This window comes from Aphelocoma coerulescens, chromosome 2 (assembly GCF_041296385.1).
Source record: "Aphelocoma coerulescens isolate FSJ_1873_10779 chromosome 2, UR_Acoe_1.0, whole genome shotgun sequence".
NCBI classification, from domain to species: Eukaryota; Metazoa; Chordata; class Aves; order Passeriformes; family Corvidae; genus Aphelocoma; species Aphelocoma coerulescens.
This window is the reverse complement of record NC_091015.1, coordinates 16702690-16728673: the sequence shown is the minus strand read 5'-3', so window position 1 is coordinate 16728673 and position 25984 is coordinate 16702690. Positions and strand designations below refer to the sequence as shown.

At 38.6% G+C, this 25984-nt stretch overlaps 2 protein-coding genes across 4 annotated transcripts in view; one reads left to right on the top strand and one right to left on the bottom strand.

Moving 5' to 3' along the window:
* Nucleotides 1-309: 309 nt before the first annotated feature.
* LOC138106273 (protein adenylyltransferase SelO-like) lies at nucleotides 310-23619 on the bottom strand. 3 transcript variants are annotated; one of them, XM_069006600.1, is made up of 20 exons: nucleotides 23445-23619; nucleotides 21983-22101; nucleotides 21621-21749; nucleotides 20829-20893; nucleotides 20669-20725; nucleotides 20476-20574; nucleotides 16409-16476; nucleotides 16057-16128; nucleotides 15639-15726; nucleotides 14726-14795; nucleotides 14018-14090; nucleotides 13367-13450; nucleotides 11207-11336; nucleotides 10635-10679; nucleotides 10464-10545; nucleotides 10284-10376; nucleotides 6797-6876; nucleotides 5936-5979; nucleotides 1957-2036; nucleotides 310-1630 (listed from the first exon to the last, which is right to left on the bottom strand). In XM_069006600.1, exons 1-20 carry the CDS (start codon nucleotides 23617-23619, stop codon nucleotides 1508-1510), a joined length of 1776 nt encoding a protein of 591 aa, XP_068862701.1. In that variant the 3' UTR covers nucleotides 310-1507. The 3 variants fall into 3 exon arrangements, with proteins under 3 accessions (XP_068862701.1, XP_068862703.1, XP_068862702.1); XM_069006602.1 differs by lacking the exons at nucleotides 10284-10376; nucleotides 10464-10545 and adding an exon at nucleotides 9958-10033; XM_069006601.1 differs by lacking the exon at nucleotides 16057-16128.
* Nucleotides 23618-25984, top strand: part of PDSS1 (decaprenyl diphosphate synthase subunit 1) — a 23720-nt gene continuing 21353 nt past the window's right edge. The window contains 3 exon segments of the mRNA XM_069006603.1: nucleotides 23618-23689; nucleotides 23691-23909; nucleotides 25469-25533. Of these exon segments, the coding sequence (XP_068862704.1) occupies nucleotides 23618-23689; nucleotides 23691-23909; nucleotides 25469-25533 (356 nt within the window).

Below are 25984 nucleotides of genomic sequence, written 5' to 3'. Positions count from 1 at the left end.
CCGACACTAATCCCAGTGATGGCAGGAGGGCACTCGCTGCCTGCACAAGGAATGCTAACCCAGGCTGGACTTGCATATGTCTGATGCTCACACTTCAGACTGGATTTTCAGAAAACTGTATTTAAACACCTGTATTGTGCCCCCCATTATGATACTACTATTTACAGTTCAACAACTGCCTTTATATTTCAACAGCTGTATGTCTGAGGGAAAACTGTCCTGAATAATTGTATTGATTATAGTTAAGAAGGTATTCAAATCTTCTTTTAGTTTCTGAAAGATTTGTAATAATACACATTTTTTTCCACATTTTGAGAAATAGATTTGTGAAATTTTTATTATACCACTTAATAGCCTCTGTTTCAGAATCACTGGCACTCAAAAAATATGGAGATCCTAGAACAATCCATTTTGGTTTTGGGAACAGACAAGGTAAGATCAAGAAGTAAAAAAGCCCTCTGATAAAAGATTTTTTCCTGTAAATTTTCTAGCAAAATGTTAGACCTGATTGCTGATTAATTTTGGCTTAATTAGACACTTAAAGTTTTGTGGAACTAGAGTATCAAAAAAGAACAAATAACAAGACCCAGGACTCAAAGATTAGTCTTTCTTTCTCAGATGACTTCTATGTAACAGCTTCAGTAGAACTTTAAATACTTTCCCTGCAAGATTTCTGTTAGTCCCTTACAGCACTGGGTGGCTGCATACAAAAGTGTACTGACCTGACTGCATATGTAGTGAGATGCTTCCAAGACAGTCCATTTCCAGGTCCAAACAGTGAATTCTTCCAGAGACTTCATATCTATGCACCAATAATCTTTCTACTACTATCAAATAGATACTTTCAAAGAGCAGTGGTCCAGGCTTGATAGGCACCTGACACCAGCCAAGATACAAAAACTTATAGTGGAGTAAGTCATTCCCAAGACAGACATCTTTGCTAATTATTTCACTGAATTTCCTTTAAATCTCTTGTCAGTTGATTGGGACAAAACATAATCAGGATGAGAAAAGATGTCAAGCTCTAAGATGATCATCCTGTGTGTCAGGTCTGCAAGATTTAAGAACATTTATGTCTGCAGAATACAACTATATTTGAGCAGTGTGTAAGAGCAAGAGGAAAATTCATCAAAATACTGCATTATTAAAACTAGCTTATATGGATTTTAAATTGATTAGTCACTAAAAGCTATTAAGACCCACCTGATCAGCCATGAATTTTGAGACTTTAAGTGTGACAATTTGGCAGAACTTAAATACTGGGACTCAAAGTAATGTGCAGCTGAATGTGAAGGGCAGAGTCGTCAATGCCAATATAATTTGCTGATGCAATCATACACAGTGATGCATTTCTTTAATCTTAAGACTTCATAAGTTGGTCAGGAATAGTAGCAGATTACAGTCCACAAAGTCTAAGGGAGAGAAGTTCCTGTGACTTGATCCATTAGCCCTATTTGAAGGCTTGAGCTTTGACCTTGATCATTCTTGCTGCTTGTTCAAATTTCCCTCAGGACGAACAGCTGACTTTCAGGTGCTTGGCCCAAGCTGGGGGGTGCAGGGAGTACCCTGCTCTCTCTGCAGCCTCCTGCCTCTGAAAGGGGTGTTGTAAAACCTGCTCTAGGAGCTGAACCTGGAAGCAATTAAAAATGGGTAAGATTTTATACAAAATGTTTTCTGGTAAACAAGGAAAGTTGTTGCCTTGTGCACCCTCCTGGCTCCAGAAACTCACACATGAATTCCTTACTATTATTATTACTACTGTTAATATAGCTGCTACTATTTATGTTATAATTAATGCTATTAATAATTTTGTTAATATTTTAAATAGCAATTGGTGTTATAGGGTACAATGTTGGTCAAAATGTAGTACAGTTCAAAGTGTAAGTGTAAAAATTGTTTCATTGGCTATTATGCCAATTATTATTAAATCTGTCAAGAAAAAAAAGATCATTTTACCTCTGAGAAATCATTCAAATTAGCTTTTCGCACTGCTGATTCCGCCATCCAATTCCTAAGTATGTATCTAGGATTAACAGCTGAAACCAAGAGTAAATCATGTTAAATTTAGTCAGACATATTCAACAAAAGGAAAACAGTCATTGAAACAAGTCACTGAAATCTTCAAGAAGATTTAAATTTGCAGATCAAGAAAAAAATGCATAAGAAGGAAAAGGAATTAATCAATCTACTTAATTCCATGAGTTGCTAAAAGGATTTTTTAAACTTGCACTATCAGTAGTGCCAAAGTGCCAAACAGAAATTAGAGTAGCATAGAACATGACATTGATAACGGAGGATTTCCTGTTAGGAACACCAGCAGGCTTTTCAAGTGTGATGAGTTCACCATGGCCTAGGTTCCTGCTACATTGATGAAAAACGTATTTCAATGTTGTCAATACCTTCCTGGAGATCATAAAAATGAATATTGTATTACTTATACTTAGATATCCATTAAAGTATATGTACTTAGATATTCCTAAACAAAAGTTTAGCCATAAAAGCCTTTAATGTTACATTTCAGGTGTATTTTTTAGAAACTATTTTTTCAACTTTCCTTTTAATCTCCTGGCTGGGGTCAGGCAGAGTTCCTCAGTTTTTTCCACAGCTGTCTGTCGTATCCTTCTGGAAACCCTCATGTCAACTGTACTGCTTCCCTGCCTTGTTTCAGGCTGCTTGTGTCTGATGAGCAGTAGAGAGATTGTAGGGACATTAAAAATGAAACTGCTGAATTAGTAAACCAGGGTATATCCTACAGCAGAGCCACTAACAACTTCTAAAAGGAGTTCTGTCAAACTGTATGCCAAGGAAAATTCTTATAAGCACACATGGCGTTAATTACCAATTTTTTTGCAGATTATGTAAACAAAATTCTTATTTTTGTTTTGCAATTTAAAAGCTAGAATTTTACCTGACAAAGTTTTCCCTTTAACTAATGATCAAAACAATGTTACAGAACAATTGTAACACTTCAAGCCTGCTTTTATGTCTTAATTTGACACTGGTGTGTATATTTTCCCCAATTCAGTAGGCATTTATGACATTAAGAGATTAGTTAGTGACACCAAAGGCATTTCACCCAGGCATTTGAAACCAAAAGTCTGTGATTTATGGACATACACAAACTTCATCTCCTTCTCTTTCCACTGAGGTCCCCAGTATGTTCATCATTTTATATGAATAAACATTAGTTTTATATATGAATAAATGTTAGTTTTATATATTTCTTTTAAAAAATCCATGGAGCTTTATAAAATATTCTTATAAATATCCATACAGCGTATTTGAAAGAGGGTATTGGAGAAAGCAGAAAATCAAAATTACCATCTCACCTCTACTCAATTCCTCTAATCAATTAGTTATTACTTTATTTTATTTACAAATAATATATTAAGAGGGGCCACAGACATTCTTCTTTTTCACATCCCCACTGTCCATTGTGTACTTACACATATTAAAAAAGCCAATGAATACAACCATCTTTTGGAAATCCTGATAACCTCTACACAGGCATAACAATAACCTGCCCTGTTAAAAAACTAGTTTTACCACAAGGCAAAACAATTTGCTCTGCCCAAGAATTTGATTTAATCCAGTAAATGGGTTATCACTAGTAAAGTGTAATAACTATTTTAAAAAAATTTTAAAGGTGAAAAAGTTAACATATGACTCATTCAAAAAATGGTAATTCACATTAGAGCTGTGAGTCATTTTAGCAGGAGAATATTTGTCCCAGAAATAAATTCTTAACAATTGCAAACTGACAGGTTTCACAGTGGTATTAAAAATATCAGTATTTAACACAAGTGACAAGATAATTATGAAAGATTAATAAAAGCCAGGTAAGAAAAGGACAAAGCAAATGAACTTTTTTGCCCTTATAAGCATGATCTGGTCTACTTCTTTTACATGCTTCTTTTGTAAAGAAATACAATTATAGACTTGGATTGTCAAAACTTTTTGATCAACTCCAGAAGAGCTAAGTTTAGGCAGTGCAAGATACAGCACTACTAAGAACTGAAAACTAAATAAAGGGAGAAAAAAAATAAAAATAATGAATAAGTGATCAACTTCAAATGATTCAAGGTAATGTACTTTGAGAAGTGAGATATTTTATGACACTTACTAACAATTAGGGAAGGGTGATGAATAATGAGGTGTTAATGCCAATATATTCAAGGTCAGTCAAAGACAGCACTACACAATTTAGTGGAACTTCCCAACCCACGAGAATCTGAGGAGCCAGGACAGTTTTGTCTTTAACATGAAATTCTGGGTAAAAATGCAGAGTTAACTGAATTGAGCCAGACTTCTGCTGGAAGTTGTACTGACAAGGACAGCTGTTACAAGCAAATGCTTAAACAAACAAACAAATAAACTAACAACCCAAACAATTTTAAAGAGACCACACGGGCATCTAAACAATCTATTTAAATGCATGGATGTAAAAATGTAAAAAAGAAAAAAAATCCCAAAAACTTGTGCAAGAAATTTCAGTCACACTGGAATATGGAGCAGCTAGCAAAAATCCAACAAGATTTGCTGACTTTAAATAAAACAATAACAAATGAACATCAGTAGCCTATTATAAATTTTTGCAGCTCTGCAGTATGAATAGAGAGTGATGGTTGATTATATGGAAGAAAACTAACTGAACCATGAATCTTTGCAAATCAAGTTTTGACTGCTACCAAAACAAAGACCATTAGCACAAGTGTGATTTTGGAGGCAAAACCTTTCCATGTTTCATTTGTCTCCTGTACTATAAGATCCTCTGAGGTGCATGTGGAAAAAACATGATGATGGTTTGCAGAAGAGCATCCACAAAGTAGGATCCTTTCTGATTTGGAATAAAACCTCAGAATGTCATGATTTTCTCTAAAAGCAGATTCAAAAGATACAGAAAAATAAGAAGTGTGTTTACACAGTTTTCTGCATTCAGTTTTAGCTGAGGAAAACAGGGGAGCTTGAAAACTCAAAATAATAATTGAGCAAAGGGCCTCAGAAACTTACAGTTAAGCTTCTTAACCCTATCAAAAAACAATAAAAGAAATCTTTCTTCTTGGTAGCACTTTTCATATTAACTTTCTAAAAATGCAAATAGAATTTTAAGAAGTGTTCTTTAGAATGGATAGAACTTTTGTTAGAAAATGGGGATGCAAACCTGAAACCATAAATTGTTGCCCTCTGTAGTTTTACTATCTCATTACTGGAAGCCAGTGTCAGCTCCTGCCATGTAACCAGCAAATCGATTGGAGCTTTAGAAGAAAGTGGCCAATCAATATCTAACAAAAGAGTGCTGCCATTTCCATCCTGCTTTGCAGGAAGCACCCTGCAAAGCAGTGTAACAGTGAAACCTCTTGAGCAGAGTTTGATCAGATCCTGCAGTTCCTTCATTCCCTTTTGCCCATTGATTTTTCAGTTGCTCATTGTCTTTTATAGGCAAATTTCACAAATTTACCACAGCTTACTGCAGATCAGAAATATCTCCCTCTGAACAATTCTTGGAATTTCATATCCACTGTTTCTGCTGTGATACCTAACTGCAGTACCTTTGCCATTTTGCATTTAGAATAACTTGGAGAATAAAGCACCTTCCTTTGCCTTCTACGACTAGATAGTCCTTTCACACAGTTTTTTCTCTGGGTGACAGAAAGAAAAAGTGTGTCCCTATCAGAAATCTGAATTCTTTTTAGCATGCAGAAAGGACAGAGACAGACAGAATGAACGTATAGTGTTACAAGATTTGCAGCAATCTTATTCATTATGAGTTTCATTGTTGTAATATGAATATCATTGTAATGAGAGTGTCTCCTCTTCAGAAAAATAGTATATTTTAGTTCTACCCAAAACCAAAAATACCTAACACTAAAGAAACATATGTAAATAGATATTTGCCATCTGCAAGCATATAATTCCTTTGGATTGTTTTACTCACTTGTCATTCTTGTTCTTCTTTTGGTGTCTGAATCACCCTTGTTACTATACATGGAAAACAAACCAAAAGAAGAAAAACAGAAAACACTTTAGCTAGTGAGGGTTATGCTGATTTATTTTTAGAAATATCTTATTTGACTTTCATTAAAATCATTAAGTGTTCTGCATTTGTGTTCAGCGGAAGCCAGTGTGAATCTCTAAGAATGATTAGACTTGGAAAGAACTGCACACTTCTTTGTAGATTTTGTGTCTGGTATTGATTTTTTCCCCTAAAAATTGTATTTACTGAATAAAATTTCCAAGTACCTGATATGCATTTCTTTTCATTACTATTAGCCATGCATACCATATATAACTAAGAAAAAATGTTAGATTATTTATTGATTTAACACAAAAGAATCTCACATGTTCCTATCTATGCAACATTGTGGTTTCCAAACACAATCTGTGTACTTGCAACTGTTCAACTTCCATCCCCTGTCACCATAAAGCAATGTTATTACACAGTAAATATATATATATAAACAGTAATTAAACACTATTCATTCCTATGTACTTGCAAAGCCTGTTTGTGATTCTTGGACTGAATCTGCAGGACTTGTATTTTAAGAAAAATTGTTAACCAAAGAAATCTGATCAGGTGCTCAGTGAAGGACAAAGAAAACAGATGACTCCTTCCATGTCATTTTTAGGTACCTGTGTGTCAAAACAGAACTACAACAGTAATTACTGTTTAATCCAGCACAATCTAGAACCATTAACACAAAAAACGCACATGAAACCATGTTTGGGTCAGTTTATCAGACCCACTAAAGACAATGCAAAATCACTGCAGATTAAAGTTGCCTGCAATCAGATTTACCTGTTTAATCTCAGGAGGTACATAGTAACCCACTCTGAAAATAATTTGTGTTTACCCAGATCCTGGAGAGCCCAGAACTCCTAAAGAGAAAGAAACAGTTAATGGCAGGTAATCAGAATTCTTTTGTTAAGCAAAAACCAAAGTAAGCAACAAATACTGTGTTTTAACCCCAGCTGGCAACTAAGCCTCACATAACCATTTGCTCATGCTCCCCCCTCAGTGGGGGTTTAAAGTAAGGTTAAAAGTAAGAAAAAGTTTGGGTTGAGATAAGAACAGTTTAATAATTGAAATAATTTAATAATAATAGTAATAATAATAGTAATAATAATAGCAATGAAAAGGAAAATATCAAAAGGAGTGAGAAATAAAGCCCAAGAGAAACAAGTGATACAAATGAAGAAACAATTGCTCACCAGCCAATGCCCAGGCAGTTCCAAGCAGGGTCCCCCAACCAACTCTCCCTTAGTTTATTTGCTGAGCATGACACCAAGTGGTGTGGGATACCCCTTTGGCCAGTTTGGGTCAGCTGTCCTGGCTCTGTCCCCTCCCAGCTTCCTGTGTACACCCAGCCTCCTTGCTGGCAGGGCACCACGAGAAGCTGAAAAGTCCTTGACTTAGTGTAAGCCCTGCTCAGCAACAGCTAAACCATCAGTGTGCTATCAGCATTGTTCTCAATCTAAATCCAAAACACAGCACTGTACCAGCTCCTAGGAAGAAAATTAACTCTATCCCAGTTGGAACCAGGACAATGAACAATAAAAGGATTTAAAAGGCAAACATATGATGACCCTTCAAGGAATTTTCTCCCTAAATGTTCTACTAGTATCTTTTCCTCTGTATTCAAATTATTTATTTTTCCTAGCATGATACATCCATATTAATCCATCTCTGTTATGACAAATTTTACCTAAACACCTCTAGCACTTCACCCCTGTTTTTCCTTGGCTTATTGTCTAACTTATTTCATTTTTTAAGCAACATTACTACAGGTTTTGCTCTTCTGAGACTTGTACATGGGTCAGATCTATTTGTAGAGGGTTTTTTTCAACAAAAACAGTGCAATAAGCAAAATATGTTGATAAAGAAAAGGTGGAGAAAAAGGGAAACTAAAGTCTACAGGGATAGGGGAAGACTGAGAAGAATAGAGACAGTAGGAGAGGAGACAGAACTTGGAAAAGGCAGACAGCAAGAAATCAGAGCTTGGGGTTACTGTCTCCAGTGATAGACAGCAAACACAAACCAGGCTTCCCTGGCTGATTACACTGAGCTAACAGCTGTTTCATATTCCTCAGCTGAAAGCAGCCAAAGCTCACAGACAAAAAATGAACTTCAGAGAAAGAGCAGATTAGGACGAAATGGACATAGATAAAAGGAGGTAAACAGCACATATTCAAGAAAAAGATGTAAGGGAAATTAAAAGCAGGAAGTTTTGATCCCATCTGTGGTTTTTGGGGTTATTTTAAGAAGTAAGAGTAAAAAATATATGAAAACTGTATTTGATCATAAAAATGAGCACAGAAATGACTAAGAGCTGGGAAGCAGGCAGGTGAATAACAGGTGAGTGTGAGAATCAAGCATTTGTTTGAAGATGTGCTGAGTTAGGCTGCTTTAAGAGGAATTTCAGAATGTTTCCAGTGAACACTAAATATAAGGACCCCTGCAGTGTTCCCAAAGGATTCTGGCATTTTTAGGTCAACTTTAGTATGCAGCTGAAAAAATCTTAAGTGATGTACAAATCAATATGAAAACTTACTCATAAAAGTATTGGTGTGTAAATAAACAGAGGTGAAATTACTTTAAAATTGAAATTCTTTAAAACAATTACAACTTTTTACCAGCATAAAATTGTACTTGTTTTTCCACATCAGTTTTGGAACTCAGAATTTATGGGCTAAATAATTTCATTGCATGGAAAAAAAAAAGATCAGGTTGCTACCAAGTGAAGACTGGAAATTACCCTCAGTGTAGGAACAGGGTCACTACTACACCATAATCACTGGTTCCTCAGTCAGCACCTTCAAAGATGGGGAGATGGAGTTGCCATAAATGGAAAAATCCCTTGGGTTCTGTGACAAAAATACCTTCTCTTACAAACACACCCATCCTCTTATCACCCCCCTGTGCAAACGATTAATTCCAAAGCTACAACTCCTGTTTTTTTTGTTGCTTACCTCTAGAGTATCTCAACTTTTAAACCCTTAATGGCTTCAAGTTCACAGAAAAGGTCAGGATAGACCTCTTACTTAACAGATGAAAACAAGGAAAATCAGAAAATTTGGTCAAAACCACTTAATTATAATTGGAAAAAGAACCATCAACTCCTCATTTTCATTCTGTGTTTTACATAGCCATCCTGCTGCCTAAAACAACCTCCTAAGTCCACCTGCTCTCGTTTTAAATTGGCTTCAAAGACAAACAGACATAAATCAGATGGTTGGGGAAGGCAGTGAAGTTTCCCAGGCAAAATGAACAATATTCATCACATGGAAAAGGCATTGTATTAAAGAATAAAAGAAAAAAAAATCATTTTGCTCTTGCAAAAAGGCTATTTTCTTTCCAGATCAGGTTGCTTGTCAGAAGCAGATCACAAGCTTCCTTTTCAGAATTTCCCCTTTGCTTTTTTATCCAATTATGACTTGCCTGGCATCTCACTCCAGTTCAAATATTTCAGTTATATTTCCACTTTTAAAGATTGCACTATATTCAAGTAAAAAAAAAAATAAATGCTCTCATGTCTTTTAAATATGGTTATAGTTGGTCCTGAAGAGTACATTTAGGCTGAAATAGCAGCAACACAGGATGGGATACCAGGCTGAGCAGGACACAATAGCAAAATGTATTCTTACACTTTAAGTTACATTTCAAACCAATCTCGTGCTCAAGAAAGGGCAGAGGCCACTCTGGGCAAAGAGTTCTAGCAGGAGTTTATGATGAGATGGGATCTCACATATCATTAGATACTGAGATAAGCAAATAGGCTTGAGAGCAGAGGTTTCGGCCACCTAGTAAACCCATGGCAGGAATAGTTTGGTTGAGCTGAGGTTGAAATTTTCCTCATGAACCCTGTTCAACTTCACTTGTTGGACAAAAGGTATTCTTAAACAAAACAACAGAAAAAAAAGGGAGGGGAGGGGTAAGAAAGTTTTTTGTAGCAGACCCACCTTATATGTGAAGAAAATCACATTCCCACTTGTGTATGAGTATTTATGACTACTCATATTGGACCTGTAACAAAGGCTGAAAATCTGACTTCAGCATTCTTCATTAATGCATCTTTCATTAGCACTTTCCATTAACATATCCATCATTACCAGACACAGGCTTAACAAGGGGTGTATTAGTCTCTCTGTCCCTTAATAATGATAGAGTAACATATCTCCCAGATGAAGAGTGGCTTGAGATAGCCTCTACTATATCAGGGTTATGTTCAACTTGATTTACTTTTTTTATATTAAGTATTCCTAAGACTGGGTGCTTGTATTTATACCTCAGGAATACTGAGCTCCTTTAACTGGTCAGCAGTAATTTCACTCAGCTCTCGGAATGTCATTGTAAAATCAGCCTTTGTATCTTCCATGATCTAGTGAATAAAGATACTTCCATGAGTATTTTTCAAGTGGGGTATCAGTTCAGATGTTTGCCAACAAAATTAACAAAGTAAACTCACTTTTAAAAGGAAAGCAATCAAAAAGTTATCATTCTCATTCTCCCCAAGAAGACCCAATTTTGTTTTGAATAGTTCTGTGAAACTGAAAATAGTAACAAAGTAAGGAGATTGTGAACATTATATATATTTTTAGTATTGTGATTACAAAGGTTAAGTTCTGAAAGTGCATACCGGCTGTAATAGTGTTCACCATAGCCCTCCAAAATTTGGGAAGCTCTGAAAAACAAAAGAAATGTCAAGTTCTAAGGAACTAAAATGCTGCTGTGGGTATAGTACTGCTGTACACTAAATAATGAGAACTTCTGCCTGCTATCTCAGAAACACTGATATTCTGAATCATCTGGGATCTGTTCTTCCTATAAGAATTTTTACAAGAGGCTATTAAAATTCTACTTTGTTACTTCAGGAGGATGCACAGTCTTCATAAGTGTCCTACAGAACAAGCTAGACAAACCTAGAACAGAAAACTACAGGCAAAGGTCCTGCCTTAGTGAAAGGAGAATGGATCACACAATATCTAATACCTCCCTGTGGTCCTATTTTACTATTATTTATGACCAACAAAAACTTTTCTCCCCACCTTCCAATCTTATTCTGGCCAATAATTAATCCACAATCAATTTCCAGATTAAAAAAAATATATTTTTAAAGCTAACCCCTTTCTTTCCTAAGCATATGGTGATTACAGGGTCTCCCATCTCACTAGTTCTTTTAAGCATTAAGATATTTGAAGGACTACTTACAGCTGCTTTTGCCTGGGATCCAATAAAGGTTTTAGAGCTTGTAACAGCTTGCTCAGATTAAACAGCCCAACACTTGCCTGATTTCCTATTTTATACTTCCTTTCATCATCAGATGTGTTTGGAACAAAATCTGTTTCAAACAAAACATTACTTTTCCATAACAGAGTAATTACAATACACTATCAATGTTAAAAGTTTGAAGAACATTCATCTTTACATTTACACAATAAACTTATAAAATACCTAAAGCTACTAAGTATTTAAAATCAGATCACAAGGATGCTTATTTAAAGTGAATTGATTCAAGATCTATTATTTGCAAATCTAAGGAATACATCCTTCACAGACAAGTTCCCATGTGTCACAAGTGACATTTTCCTATCTGAAGATACAAAATAAATTCAGATGTTTAAACAGAAAAAGACCATTTTTTCATCAAAAACACTTTTAGACTTGAAACCAGTATTTTTACTACATATAGTGCTACTATTCAGAACATAGGTTAAGCAAACAAATGACCAACTAGATTCAGGATTTAAGGATTTCTGGAAAAGTTACACATCTAATAAACATGTATTTAATAGGCCACCTAAGCAAGATTTGTTTCAGTTGTACAAGCAAGCTTTGTATTTACATAAAAATTATGCCTAATGTGTTCCAGTATGCAAATCCATTATCTGGGAGATATCTGTCATACAAGTTACAAGTATCCAGAAGTAAAATGTATGCCTATCTGCAGCAGCAGTCTCTGAGGGGATCAGTGGGAACCCCTCACTCAGATCAAATGCAGATAAGATGATCAATGCCCTAGTCCTCAGAGGACACTGACAGCAAATGGGCATTAAGGAGGAGACTCCTAACTCATCTGTCAGATCTGGTGAGTGGTTCAAATCTGAATTTCTAATCTAACACCTCTCATCTGGCTCTAGGGTGCACTGTCTGGCTGGGATAGAGTCAGTCCTCTTCACAGCAGCCTGTCTGCCGCGCGTTGGACTTGTGACTAAAACAGTGCTGATAACACAGCAACGTTTCACACATTGCTCAGCAGGGCTGGCCCAGCATCAAGGCTTTCTCCATTCTCACTCTGCTACCCCAGAAAATGAGGCTGGGGTGGGCAAGAGGCTAGGAGGGGATGCAGCTGGGACAGCTGAGCCCAGCTTTTAAATATGATAAAGGGATATTCCACATTTAAAACAATAAAAACCAGGGGTAGTTTTTCCATGGCAGCTGTTATCTGGGGACTGACCCTGCAACAGTCTGGTGGTGAGATATGGTGAGTGATTATCTTTGCATCACTTGCTGGTCACCCCTGCCCTTTTCTCCCCCTTGACTTACTCAAATGTCTTTATCTTGACTCATAAACTTTTTCTTAGCCTTACTTTTCCAATCCTCTCTCTCAGCCCGCAGCAAGGGTGAGTGAACAAGTGGCTTGTGGGTCATTAATTGCCAGCTGGGGTCAACCCACCCTACAGAGAAAGATCTAAAAGCAAAAAAGCCCCATTTTGTTCAATACAATGAAACAATATGACATTTACTCTCGTGAGTTTTCCTTAATTTGAGGCTGCAGGCATGAAAACACACAGCAAGATAAGCACTGCTGATTCTGAAGTTTATTCAGTTGGAAGCTATAAACAATATTCTAGTAATATACATTTATGTACATACTGAATGTGTATCTATCAATCCCAGACTGAGTTGAGACTTTCAAATAAAGGTTGCCATGACTGTGTAGGGTTGATTTATTTTCTTCCAATATATAATCAGCTGCTGCAACTATAAAGCTAAAGCTTGATGCATGTGAAGTTACTGTATTCCACTTCTGCTTTTGGCTGATTCCGGCAATACACAGTTTTTTGTTTTCTAGGCTTCTGTTGCAGCAGCTATTGAATTGGTGGTGCTCAAATGGAAACAGTCTCATGGAAATGGGTTTAATAGTAATATTTCATCAGCAAGACTTTTAGCCCTTGAATGCAACCTATATAGTGTATCATAAAACTGGTCACTGATGCAATTTTTTTCCCTAGAGTTCTTCGAAGAGTACACATGCTTAGGGTTTTTCTGCTAATAATGATAGGAGTTTTCATGCAATGGAAACTATATAATTTAATATAAAAAGATTAAGTAAAAAAGATTAAAAATGAAAACAGGTGCTACACTCACTGGGGTCATAGGAGTCCATAAATCCAAATGGACCATAATCTATTGTTATGGATAATAAACTGAAGTTATCTGTATTGCACACACCTACAATTAAACAGAAAGGAGAAACAGAAGTTAAAATTCCACCTGAACCCCGGTCTCTAAGCAATTTGATGTGAAACAGATCCACTGAATTTAGAGAGCTCTCAGGAATCAGACTCTGGAAAATTGCCCTGTCCCTCTGCCCCCAGCCCGTGCCCTGCAGGACACCGAGGCTCCCACTCCCGCTGCTGTTTTGGGGTTAATCCCACAAATCTGCAGCAGAGCTGGACAGCTCTGCCTCCTGTGTGCTGTGAAAGGCCAGGGCTTCATGTGGGGGGATCAAATTCAGAGCAGTTAAACTTATATATGGCATCAGTACACCGCCTTTGCACACTGCACTGTTGCAACAGCTCTGAGAATTCTTGCCCCCATATACTCGTTCTGTCACAGCTGTGCTTGGAGAGATCAGAGAGTTTTGTAACTCTGTTACAAAAGCCCCTTGTATAACAGATAAAGCTGTGGGCGAAGACAGCAACAGAACTGAAGACCAAGGTGACAAATAAAAGCCATTTTTAAGTATATTACTATAAAGTGTCCCTCCCCTAAAGCCAATGCCATCTGGCACCTTACCATGTGCAAACCCCACAGACATCCACATTGCAATCAGATTTGCAGTCTCTGACACGACTGTAGAGAAAAATTCCTAAAATCAAATACATCTTTTACTTTAAGTTCTCTGTATCAAAAATATTGATAAACATAAGCATTTTATTCACCTTAGAAATAAGTAATACATTCTATTTTTCAAATTTAGGTATCTGTCTGTCAGGACTTGTCATTCCCGTTCCAAATTATGTGAGTACATAATAACCTTATCCAGCAAAGACTATACTTAAATAAGTATACACAGATGCCCTGAAAGAAATTAAGAAGTAAAATTAAAAAAAAAAAACCAAAACAAAAAAACCCAGACACTATATATACTAGGGTGTCTACTATAATATACTATATATACTACAATTACATTAGCAAAAGCACACTTCATCACTTCATGACCACTGTTCACTGAAAACCTGAGCAGCAAGAGAACAAAACACAACAGAAAATGGAAGCTTCGCAATAAACATCTCCATAATGAAAACTGGTGGAAAATGTTCATATTTGACTTTGAGAAAACAAAAAAAATCAAAGCAGCAGATTTTCACTGCAGAGAATTAATAAACTTTTGCTAATAAAACCTGGAATCTTACTTCAAATTTTAAAATCTTGCCAAACTTGAAATTGTGAAGACCTTCCTGTAATTTTGTTCCCGTGCTTGTGGAAAATAAAAAGACTTACCAGATATCTATTTGAATCGTTCATAGCTATTGATGGAAAATGTTCCTCAATGATAAAGTCTAGCAATCTTCTGTAACAGAAGAAACAGAATTCTTTAAACAAAACTGGTACTTTAGAACTGATCATTAAAAATTCTTCTTTTCAAACAGCAAAATGCTGATCTACAGCTTGCCACAAATAGTTATTAAAAACTCAGTCTATTTATTCCAATGAATATTAGATTAAGCTCTTCCAAATGCTTAGAGACAGGCTGTAGTCATAAATACAACTGGAAACTGCCAAACAGAGTTAAAATTATTCCCACCTTAAACCTCCAGAGCACACCAGGACCTGGTTTTGCATGCACCAATATCCATTTTTTTCGGAAAAAAAAAGAATTTGCATTTCCAAAAAACCAGTATCAGATTACAAGGAATAATCATTCTATATCAGAATTCTCACAAAGAAGATTTTATGGCTGAATTCTTATGAAGTAGGGTTACTTACACAGTAACTGGCCATTCCCAAAACAGTGCTCTAGATTCCTGTAAGACAGGCTTAGGGAAATGGCATATATGCATTAAAAGTTGCAGGACGTGTCACAGAAAACTGAGAAATGTAGGAACTTAGACTTTCAACTTACAAATTTTCCAAAACAAGCAACTCCTCCCTAGTGCTTAGTTACCACAACTATTTCAGGTATAAAACTTGTCTCATTTTGTAAGATCCAGGCCTTTAGAAACATCTCGGGGGTTTTACTCTCGTGAGGAAAGATCTTTGGTATGCTTGTATAAAAACAGCAGGTTACCTTTCTAAATTATATAATCTTACTTGCTAATTAATTTATGTCTAAATTCCAACTGTATACATGAATTCTAATGCAATTTGATTGTTGAGAAAAGTATTACGGTTACTATGAAGATCAAATTCAAACCTTAGTAAATCCAGTTCCCCAGAGTGAGTTAAGATTTCCAAGGATCCTATACGAAACCATGATTTGGCAAGTCGTAGCACTATTGCACCTTAAATATAGAGACAAGTGTGTTTAAATGTAAACAGGGTATCAGCAAAATAAAACAGTTCCATAGCAAAAGCCATCATGTGTTGTTTCTATAGACACAGTTTATATATGCACAGTTAAACTGGTATTTTTGTAAGTATGCCTAACACATAACAGATGAAAATGTATAATATTAGTTTACTACACATGCATTTTAATGATGAAGCTTGATTTGCTTTACCAGCAACCACAGGCAAAATTCTGTTAGTGCATTAATACTAGAACTGCTCCAGAAATACTAGACTTAAAGATAGAACACAAACAGATTTTTCCCCATGCTGTGCCATCTCACTCTTTTTCAGAGCAGGTGTAGATGATGTAGCAATGACATGGCCACAACTGCATTCCCACCATCCTGGTATTGCTATCAAAACAATGGAAAATTTCCCTAGTTTTTAATATCATTTTGGTAATGGGAAGTGAAAATCAAAATTATATTCTTGCAATATGTATGCCACAATCATAGAAGACCTGTTCAGAGGGCTTCATTTCTTCAACAAGGATATGGTTCAGATTTATTTTCTCAGGAGAGGTTTTATATCTTAATAAATTAAATTAAGCCAATTTATTATTTTTATTACGCATTTTTAATGGAGAATTAAGTTACAATGTTGTAATATATTATTTTAAAATATGTTCATTACCTCTTTCTTTCTTAATATTTCCATTGTAAAATTGGTCTCTCCACACATCATCGTCACTTACAATTAAGCTGTAGCAAACAAGAAATGAACATTAAAAATTATCTCAGCAAAAATAATTCATAATGAAGATCAAAGTCATATTTCATATAAATTCATTTTCTTCATAAAAAGAAAGATCTTTTGGTGGCATAGCTTTGTATTTACAAATGACACAGGCAAAGATGCTGGGGCTTACCAAGGTTCACGACCAAGACGCATTTATTTTGTATTTAATACAATGTTGTCCAATTTCATTACTCTCACTGTTCCTGGGGAGAAGGCTGCTCTCAAAAAGAGTAGTGCGTTCACTTGGAACCTCAGTGACATATTAGTGTGATTGTAACATTAACTAACAATTTCCCTGGGGACAACATGGAAATTTTGAGGACAGAGAAATTAGAAACCAAATTGTTGCATCAGATGGAGGTTGCCCTTTACATGAGCCAAAATTATCTCAGAAACTTCAGGGACAGATCTGGGACCCTTAGCAATCACTGCTACTGGTACTTAGATTTTTAAAACCAATCTCTTCCTTTCATTTGCCTTAAAATTCTGCACATCCTATAAATTTTTATGTTTATACAAATATTGAGATTTGTGAAAGTTCAGCACAGCTTCCTTTATTCCACAGCTTACATTAATTCTGTGAAATAAAATACATAATTTCATTGTATTTTCTGTTCTATCACAAAAAATCAATCCTCACAAACTATGCAAGGGCATCATGTTCCTCTGAGGTTAACAAGTAGGAAGTTTTCTCTCCAAAGCAACTGGGATTACACTGACAATCCAGCTTGGTGCCATCTTCTGAAAGAGATCTTATCCCCTCAATAGGCACAGAAGACTCCTTGTTCAAGAGTCTAGCAGGAGGATAATTAGCTCATTTTATGTAATTCTTCTTTATCTTTGCTTGTTGATAACTGGAAAATATTATTCTATTCAGGAGAGACATGGACCTATTGGAGTGGGTCTAGAGGAGGGCCACAAAAATGACCAGAGAACTGGAGCACCTCTCCTATGAGGACAGACTGAGAAAGTTGGGACTGTTCATGGGGAGTATGGGAAGACCTCATAGCACCTTCCAGTCCATAGAGGAGGCTACTAGAGAGCTGGACAGGTACTCTTTACCAGAGCCTCTAGTGATAGACAAGGGGGAATGTCTGTAAACTGAAAGAGGGCAGGTTTAGATTAGATACTAGGAAGAAGTTTTTTACTCAGAGGGTGGTGAGACACTGGAACAGGGTGCCCAGAAAGGTGGTAGATGCCCCAACCATGGAAATATTCAAGCTCAGGTTGGAGGGGGCTTTGAACAACCTGATCTAGTGAAGATGTCCCTGCTCATTGAGGGGGGACTTGGACTAGACCAGTAAAAGTCTCTTCCAACCCAAATTATGATTCCATGATTCAAAATATAGTTGGGTGGCATGCTATTTGATATTTAATGCAGTTACATATATCTGCTACTTATCAGGTAGTTGAAGATAGCAGAGAAGACAAAACCAAGCTTTTCTTTGAGGTATATAGCAAAGAAGATGCAAACCCAATATTCCATTCATAAATATGACTGAAAACAGTCACAGTGTTAATTACCAAGAGTTAAATTTTGAAAGTACACTAGATTCTGGTTTTACATACTTGAGCATTGAAATTTTAGAAAGAACTCAGTTGAACCAAAACTGTGGCATATGCATATAAACATAAATATGTACAAAAAGGTCATGAAAAGAAATAGCATGAAGTCTTACATAGTGCAGTTGCTTGCAACAGTAACTGTGGGTTTGAAACTAAATTATTGTTATTATATTCAGTATTTTTGAAGATATCTAGTAGCTATTCAAACTGGATGTTCTGTTAACTGCAAAGAACAGGCAGTGAATTTTTTCAGGAGGGGAAAAATATACAGAAATCAATCTGGTCCTTTTACTGGAGCTGTACTGATACAAGTAGAATTAGGGATTTTTTTTCAAAATACCCATTTGAAACCAACTGGTATGTCTGTAGGATTAAGTACAAAAAGCTCTGATACAAATTAGATGGAAGAAGAAAATCTTCATCCTTCAAGAGAAAACAAAAAAAATTAGAAGCAGGGAATGAACCTCAGACACTTACAAAACAGTGTGTGCAGCAGAGCCCTAAGGGACAGAAGGCACAAAAGTTGTGCTATTAAACTTCACTGTTTTGAACAGACCTCTGCCAGAAAGGTTGTTTCCTTTTTACTATGTAACTCTCAGCAGGCTCTCTGCAGAATTCCTACAGAATACCAGCACTTCTATTGCTGACACAAAATTCCATGGGGGCATCAACACTTAGCTAGTACAGACGTGCAGCACTTGAGAGCTGGCCAGGTAGCTGAGCAGCCACATAAACATAAATTCCCACTAGAAAAGTAGTTCTCCAATGGTCCCTGTAGTTGGTAAGTACCAATACTGGAGAGAAGGCAGCAGCAGACCAGCTGTACACTCAACACAGGAAACGGAGCACTGAAAAGCTCTTACACCAAAGAAGCTGGAACAGGACTCACAGAAGGATGGATGGATTATATCCCTCCCTACCTGGCTCTCACTTAAAGGCTTCACTTTACACTCCTAAGTGCTCTCCCTGCTGTCCTGCGTGAACTATGCAAGTAAAGGCCACTCTGAAAACTTTGTATATTGGCTCACTTTTTTGACTTAATGTGTAACACTGCTCACTGGTAGTGCCAGTATGGGACTAAAATGGTACTGTATGAAGTGTTCTGTATCTAGCAGTACGGTCATAAACTGTAGCACCCCATTGGGAACACAGTACTTAAAATTAATAGAGCAAACCAACCTGCTGGGTGTTCTGGGATAAGCCATAAGGTTTTTCCTCCTACTTCTGCCAAGACTTGACAAGACCTCTGTAAAGTGCATCCCACCAGCCTCAGTACAACAGCTCCCCATCGGGAAGAATATGGCTGTCAGCTGGGGTTTTTCCAAATTAAGTCTTGCAAACAGTCTGCAGAGCTTGTACAACAGTTAAGAGAGCCAGGCATTTAACCAATATGCCAGCAAGCAGGGAACTAAAGCACACTGTGTGCTCAGTAGAATTCGTGCACAGTAAAGGGGTAATTTCATACTGGTTTTGCACTACACAATTTGTTGAGATGACAGCAAAGAGAGGCTCTAACCTGCCAAATGATTTCCTGCTGATACTCAGACAGATTTAAAGTTCTGCACTAACAGCCAACAGCAAAGAGTCTCAAGATGAAGTCAGTGAATAAGCCATCAAAAATGTCATTTAAAAACACTGCACTTCAACAGAGCAAATGAGTTAGAACTAATGCTGAAGAGATTTGCAGACACTTTGCAAATACAGACACCTAGCCATGTGGCAGCTGAGTACAAGCTTTTTCTGCAGAACATTTACTTTCTTTGAAGCCTGAAACACTGCAGTATAGACTTGAGACTACTTGGAACACAAAATGAACTTGGCATTTTAAACACAATCACCTGAAAATATTCAGTTACTTGATTCTGAGAAAATCATCCAAATGAATGTATGTGTTAGTCTCCTTTGGTTCAGACAGAATTAGTTTTAAATTATTTTTTTATAAAATCTCTCTCTGTGCTCAAGGGGTGTTTGAGAGCAATTGAGAGCAATTGCCTACATTCAGTTCTACCTCCAATATTAATGTTTGTTCATATGACTGACAATTTTTCCCAGCAATCTTAAAAATGACAGTACAAAAAAAGCCACTTTCAACATTTTCCTAGTTGGCAGGTTCTAGAACTTGGATTAACTTTATAGAAATGAGTCTTTACTACACTAAAGTTAAGTTGGATTTCTAGAATCCAGCAAACTATGTGATGCCATTAATTGCTGGAGCTTATTATTATTGCGAAGTTTTATCCAAAAATCTATGGAAGGATATATTTTGATCTGATTGCATACATATGAAGAGATCTATCATCCTGAAAACTAACTGTCCTGCTTCATTGATGTTCAGTTAAACTCAGTCACAAAATTACCTCTAAATTAGGATACTGTGAAAAAGTAAAGAAAAATACCTAGCAGCTCTGCTTGTAGGAATTCCAAGATAGTGCATGGCCTCACTACACAAAAACTCTCGAACAGAAGAGCGAAGCACAGCTCTTCCATCGCCATTCCTATCAAGAGAGATAGGGAATAGGTCATAAAATCAAGGCAAATTTCAAAAAGAAAACATTCAGTTTTGGAGTACACAGAATAACTGCAACTTACCTGGAGTATGGGGTCTTTCCTGACCCTTTTAACTGCAGTTCCCACCTCTCACCATGCCTGCAAAAATACCATTGGCATTTCTAAAAGTATACCTCAGGTTAACCATGAATCAGCTAAATTGAACACAGAGTTCAATCAGACACTTTAAAAGAAGTCACACCTGTTTGTATATACTCCGATCAAGTGGGCTCTTCCATCCCCCAGCTGACCTGCCCAGCTACCAAACTGACAAAAATTAAAATCAAGTTATTGTCCTCTAAAATTTATAGAAATTATACTTGAAACAATAGAGATTACATGTAGGTCCTCACAAAAGACACATTTGCTCACATAGTCATTTAAATGTTGACCCCTAAGGCTGTATTTCACCAAAAATGAATCAGAAAACCACAGGAAAAGAGTAACACCAGTAATCCTCTTTTTTTTTTACCTTCCAGCTATGAGGTACAGCTACAGACCTGTCTTTTTTGTATAATGAGCCTTTACACCCACATGGTTTATTTTGGTTTTTTTAATTGGAAGTTACAAATCAAATTCTACCATTCTTCTCCATGAATAATCATAGCCATTTCAATGAAACTTGAATCTCAGTAATCATGGTATTGCAGTGAGGCTCTGTCCTTCTTCACTCCTTTGAGCTATTAGTATCTATCACAAATCAGAGCTGGCCAGGCTGCTGGGGTGCTAAGCAGACTCGGCAGCTAATGAAAATTAAAATGATCATTTGCTTCAGGCATAAACAAAAGCAGAGAAAGTAAATAGGGTACTGTGGAAGGATATTATCAGTCTTTTCCACCTGCAGCCCTTATGAAGAACAAATCTGCAATCAAAAGGTTAGTAAGTGTTCATGTACTCACAGGCATATACTCATGTACATATAGGTATTATCAAGGTGTAATTCACAAGAAAAGACCAACTCAATTCCACCTGGAAGAACGAGTGCCATACTTACCTGGTGACCCCCATACCTATGGGCCAAAGGAACAGACCCAAATATCACTTTTGCACCACTGACGAACTCCAGAAAATCAGACGATGCTTTGACAGATATATCAAGATCCAAAATATTTTCAAGAACATCCTGGAGAAAGAAATAATACTTGAACATGATCAAATTTGCAGTGGAAGTGAACATGTTTTCTCTACAGATTTCATTATTAAAAGACATCTCACAGTATGTTTTAAATGCTGTTTGTTTAAAGTATATATTGAGAAAATGTTTCACACTAAATACCATATGAACATTGAAATATATTTTAGTACACGTATTAATAATTTCTACTAATTAGAGAGGAATAAAAAACAATAGCCAACCTTTGAAACAGCTACAAGACGAACTCTAGATTTAAAAGGTGTAGGATAGACAATTGAAAAAATGCAGTTTCTCACATTACGGACATAATTTTCTTGGATCACATCAACTGGAAAAGGATCTGTAAACATGAAACAGACAACAAATGTCTTATAAAAAGCAATTAATCATATTATTCATAATAGGTTTCCTCTTAAATCCAACCAAAATGCTTTAAAAACAATTAGAACTTGAAACATTACCACTTTACCAATGCATATTAAGCCTTCATGAAAGACAAGCCAAAATAAATTCAGGATTTTATTGCTTGGAATTTCTGAAAAGGACTGAATTCTGCAGTTAAAGAATCTTCCAGGGCAATCTAGTTTTAAGATCTAAACCATATCTAAGCATAGACTGAATTGACTGTGACTAGAACAGTCTCAGGGCAGTTTCATGTTGCACTAAATTATATACACCCTAAAAGATACTCGCATGAGACAGAGAAGTTCAGCTTTCCCCCCACCTGAACAATGTAGTGCAACAGATTTAAGTCACTGTGCACCAGTAACTGCTGTATACAGTCCATTTGCAGCAATGATCACCAAGCAAAACAAGAAAACAGATGAAGTCTTTTCTGAGTGAATGAGTTAGAAGATGTAGTTCTTGCTGTAGCATAACGTGTGTACTCAGAAGTTGTGCTTCATTCTTCCTTCAGACCTGCTCTGTGCCCTTTTCCATGGTAACAGAGAGCAAATATGGTTTTAAAACAGTGTGGTTTACCATCGTTTTGGATTTTTGCTTGCCACAATCTTACAATTCCACATTAATGATAAAATCCCAGGACCTCCTAGTCACTGTTTTGTAAAAATTTTAAGTTAGCTAGCATCTCTGGAGCTTTGCTGCTAGCCATGTTTCGTACTGCCTCTAATGACAGATCCTGTTATACCCAGCTGCCACAAGATTTATCAGTGACTATGATTTCTAAATGTTCGCAAGTAATTGTGTCATCTGATTAAATTAGTTCTGTAATGTTATCATATCAATTATCATTATGATTACAACCAGTCTTGTATGCCCGAGAGCTAGGAGAGCTGAAACGCTTTGTGTACTTCCAGACAGGTGTCAGGTTATCAACTCTGCACTAACACGTAATTGGGACTCGGAGAAAAAAAAAAAAATCAACAACGAAAAAAAGCTCCTAATGGCCAATCTAGTCTTAATTTTAAAACTAGTATTTGACTGCGTATATAGGTCTTCGATTAGTTACTGGCTTTAGTAGCTGCTACAACCCACCAAACAATAGCGCCGGGCAGGGCAGGTGTGCACAGGCCCGGGAGGGGCAGGACAGGAGGTACAGAGCGCCGGGGCAGGCGCACACAGCCCCAGGACAGAGCACACAGCCCCAGACAGCGCAGGACAGGAGCACACAGCCCCGGACAGGGCAGGACAGGAGCACACAGCCCCGGACAGCGCAGGCCGTACCTAGGAGGCTGTCGGAGGACAGGGCCCAGGCGCAGAGCTCCGCCGCCCGGCGCCGCGGGCACTGACCCGGCTCGGGGCGGGAGGCGTTCGGGGCCGGGCAGAGCCCGCGGGAGCCGCACAGCGCGGCCACACAGCCCCAGGCCAGGCAGGCGGGCAGCCAGCGGCGCCACCGCATGTCCCCGGACCTCGCCCTCAGGAGTCACCTACGAACCCGGCCTGAGGTCTCCCGCCCTCAAGGAGGCCGTAGGGGGTGCCCGCCCGGCACCCCGCCGGAGGGCGGTGGCGGCGCGGGGCTTCCGCGTCCGGGTCGCGGCGGTGCCGGGAGGCGGTGCCGGCGCGGCGGGGCTGGGGGACACCATGGCCTTGCGGTGGTGGTGGCGGAGCGGCGCCTCGTGCCGCCGGGCGCCGCCGCTCGGCTCCGTGCCGAGCCCCGGCCCCCGCGCCCCGCCGGCCCCCAGCGCGGCGGTGAGTGCGGCGGCGGCGGCGGGCGGGCGCGGAATGAATGGGGCGGGGGGCGCCGGGCCGGACACGGGCGGACACCGCGGGGCCGCTGCTCCTTCGGCGTTCCGCAGCCTCCGCCCGGCAAGTGCCACGGCCTGGGGGCGGCTCCCTGCCGGGGGGTCATTCTGGGGGCAGGAGCGTGCTCGCTGCAAGGTTAAATTCTGGCTTAAGGGTTTTTCAGCAGTGGTTAGTATGTGCGCTTCTCGGAGGCGTCCCTGGGTGGGAGCGGGGGAAGCGGTTCTCAGCAGCGTGAGATTTTGAAGGCGTGTGTGTGTTAGCGTTGTGAGTGGTAATGGGGCAGTTCTCTCAGCGCCTGGTTTGGTGCTTTTTCACGAGGCCATCCTGCGGTTCTGACCCTGAGGTGCTCTGGCTGTCCTGAGCCGCGGGAAAGTGCTGTGGCGGATGTGTCCAGCATCCTGCATGAGCCGCTGCTGCAGGGTTAAGCAGAAGTGCAAGGGAGGGAGGCTGTGTGTGCCTGCACTGAAGGAAGAAATCAGCTATTTTTAGCAGCAGAACGCGGCGAGAGGTCCGAGAGAGCCACTTAGGAATGTCTTAGCCATAGGGCCGGACGCTGAAGTCAGACAGCAGTGGGTTGCAGAGCTGTGATAAGTTAGGGCTCCTCGCCTTCCTTTGTCTCTTTGCATGGCGTTGTGTAAGCACAGAGGATGGAAGAGTGCCCTTGAGCAATTACAGTGCTTTTGTTTCTCTCCCCCTGTCCAAGGAGAGGGAGGCTTTGATTCACGTACGAGGAGACGCTGAGGCACGAGGAACAGGTCTCCTTGAGCGTTTCTGAGTGAGATTTTCCAGAGGCAGTTTGGTGAACACGTGGATTGCAGTGATTTTAGGTTGGCTCAGCCCAGCATTGGGCAGGGCTCGGTACTTCCTGGCAGCACTCCCAGGAGCTGAGCAAAAGCTGTACTTCCTTTCTCAGCCTGTATCTGCTGGAATCATGTACCTGAGACCGTGCCTTCCCCCAGGCTCTTGGGCTCTGTCTGCAGGGAGAGGTCACTGGAGAGATTGCTAGGTTTGGAAGTTGGGTTCTGGACATCTAGCAGGGAAGATGGACAGTTATAAATTATAGACAGCAAACTGAATTGAAACAGCTTCAGGGGGAAACAAAGACATGATTTTCTGGTTCATTGAAACAGCTCTTGTCCTTTTCTCTGTGTCTTGACTGGTGCAGTCCTGATTTATCTGCCAGGCAGGGAATGTTTGAAAATTGCACCTTGCATAAGTGAAAAGCAAGGTTTTCTTGGAGCAGCTCTGGTAATTTAACTGATAAGCCTCCTGGGCTGGGCCTGCGAGGGGAGAAAGTCCAATGCTCCGGAGCAGAAGAGTCAGGTCAATGTGCCTATTGGCACTCATGTCTCACTTGGTGTGGAAGGAGATTATGAGACTCCCTTTGTTGTTGGGTTGTTAAAATGGAGAAATAGAGCAATGGTGATGGATACATTTTTTTGTAGTCAAATGTTTTCTGTCAGTTTAAAGTTCTAATAAACTATCCCTGATTTTATTTCGTGCAGATGTGTCACTTTACCCAAAGAAGTTCAACTTTCTCGTTTCCAAAAATATGTAATATATTTTGGCGGTAAGTTGGAGATTTATATTGCTGTGTAGTGGGTAAAGACATAGTTACTGGGTGAACTGCACAGTCACACCTCTGAGCTGTAAAGTTTGAAAATAAGGTTATTTACTCCAGTACATAGTTGGGTAATTCTGTGTAGACTGCTGCTGTGGTGCTGAGTCTGAATCTCAGTCCTCTGTCCTGGAGAGTAATGGGCAAAGCAAGAATGCTGCAAGAAAATACATACAGTTCACTTTGGAAAAGGAAACACCAGAAGAAGAAGAAACTTCAAGAAACAAACAAACAAATCTCCTAAGCTTAATGCATCCAGGTGGAGTTTTCACCCTTTCCTGATGAACTTTCCTATCATCATGCTACCTGGAAGCATTGATTTAATTTATTATGTAGCTGGGTGTACAAAGGGAAAAATTTCAAATCTAAGTCAGGAGTATTTTTTCAGGCGTTTACAAGAGAG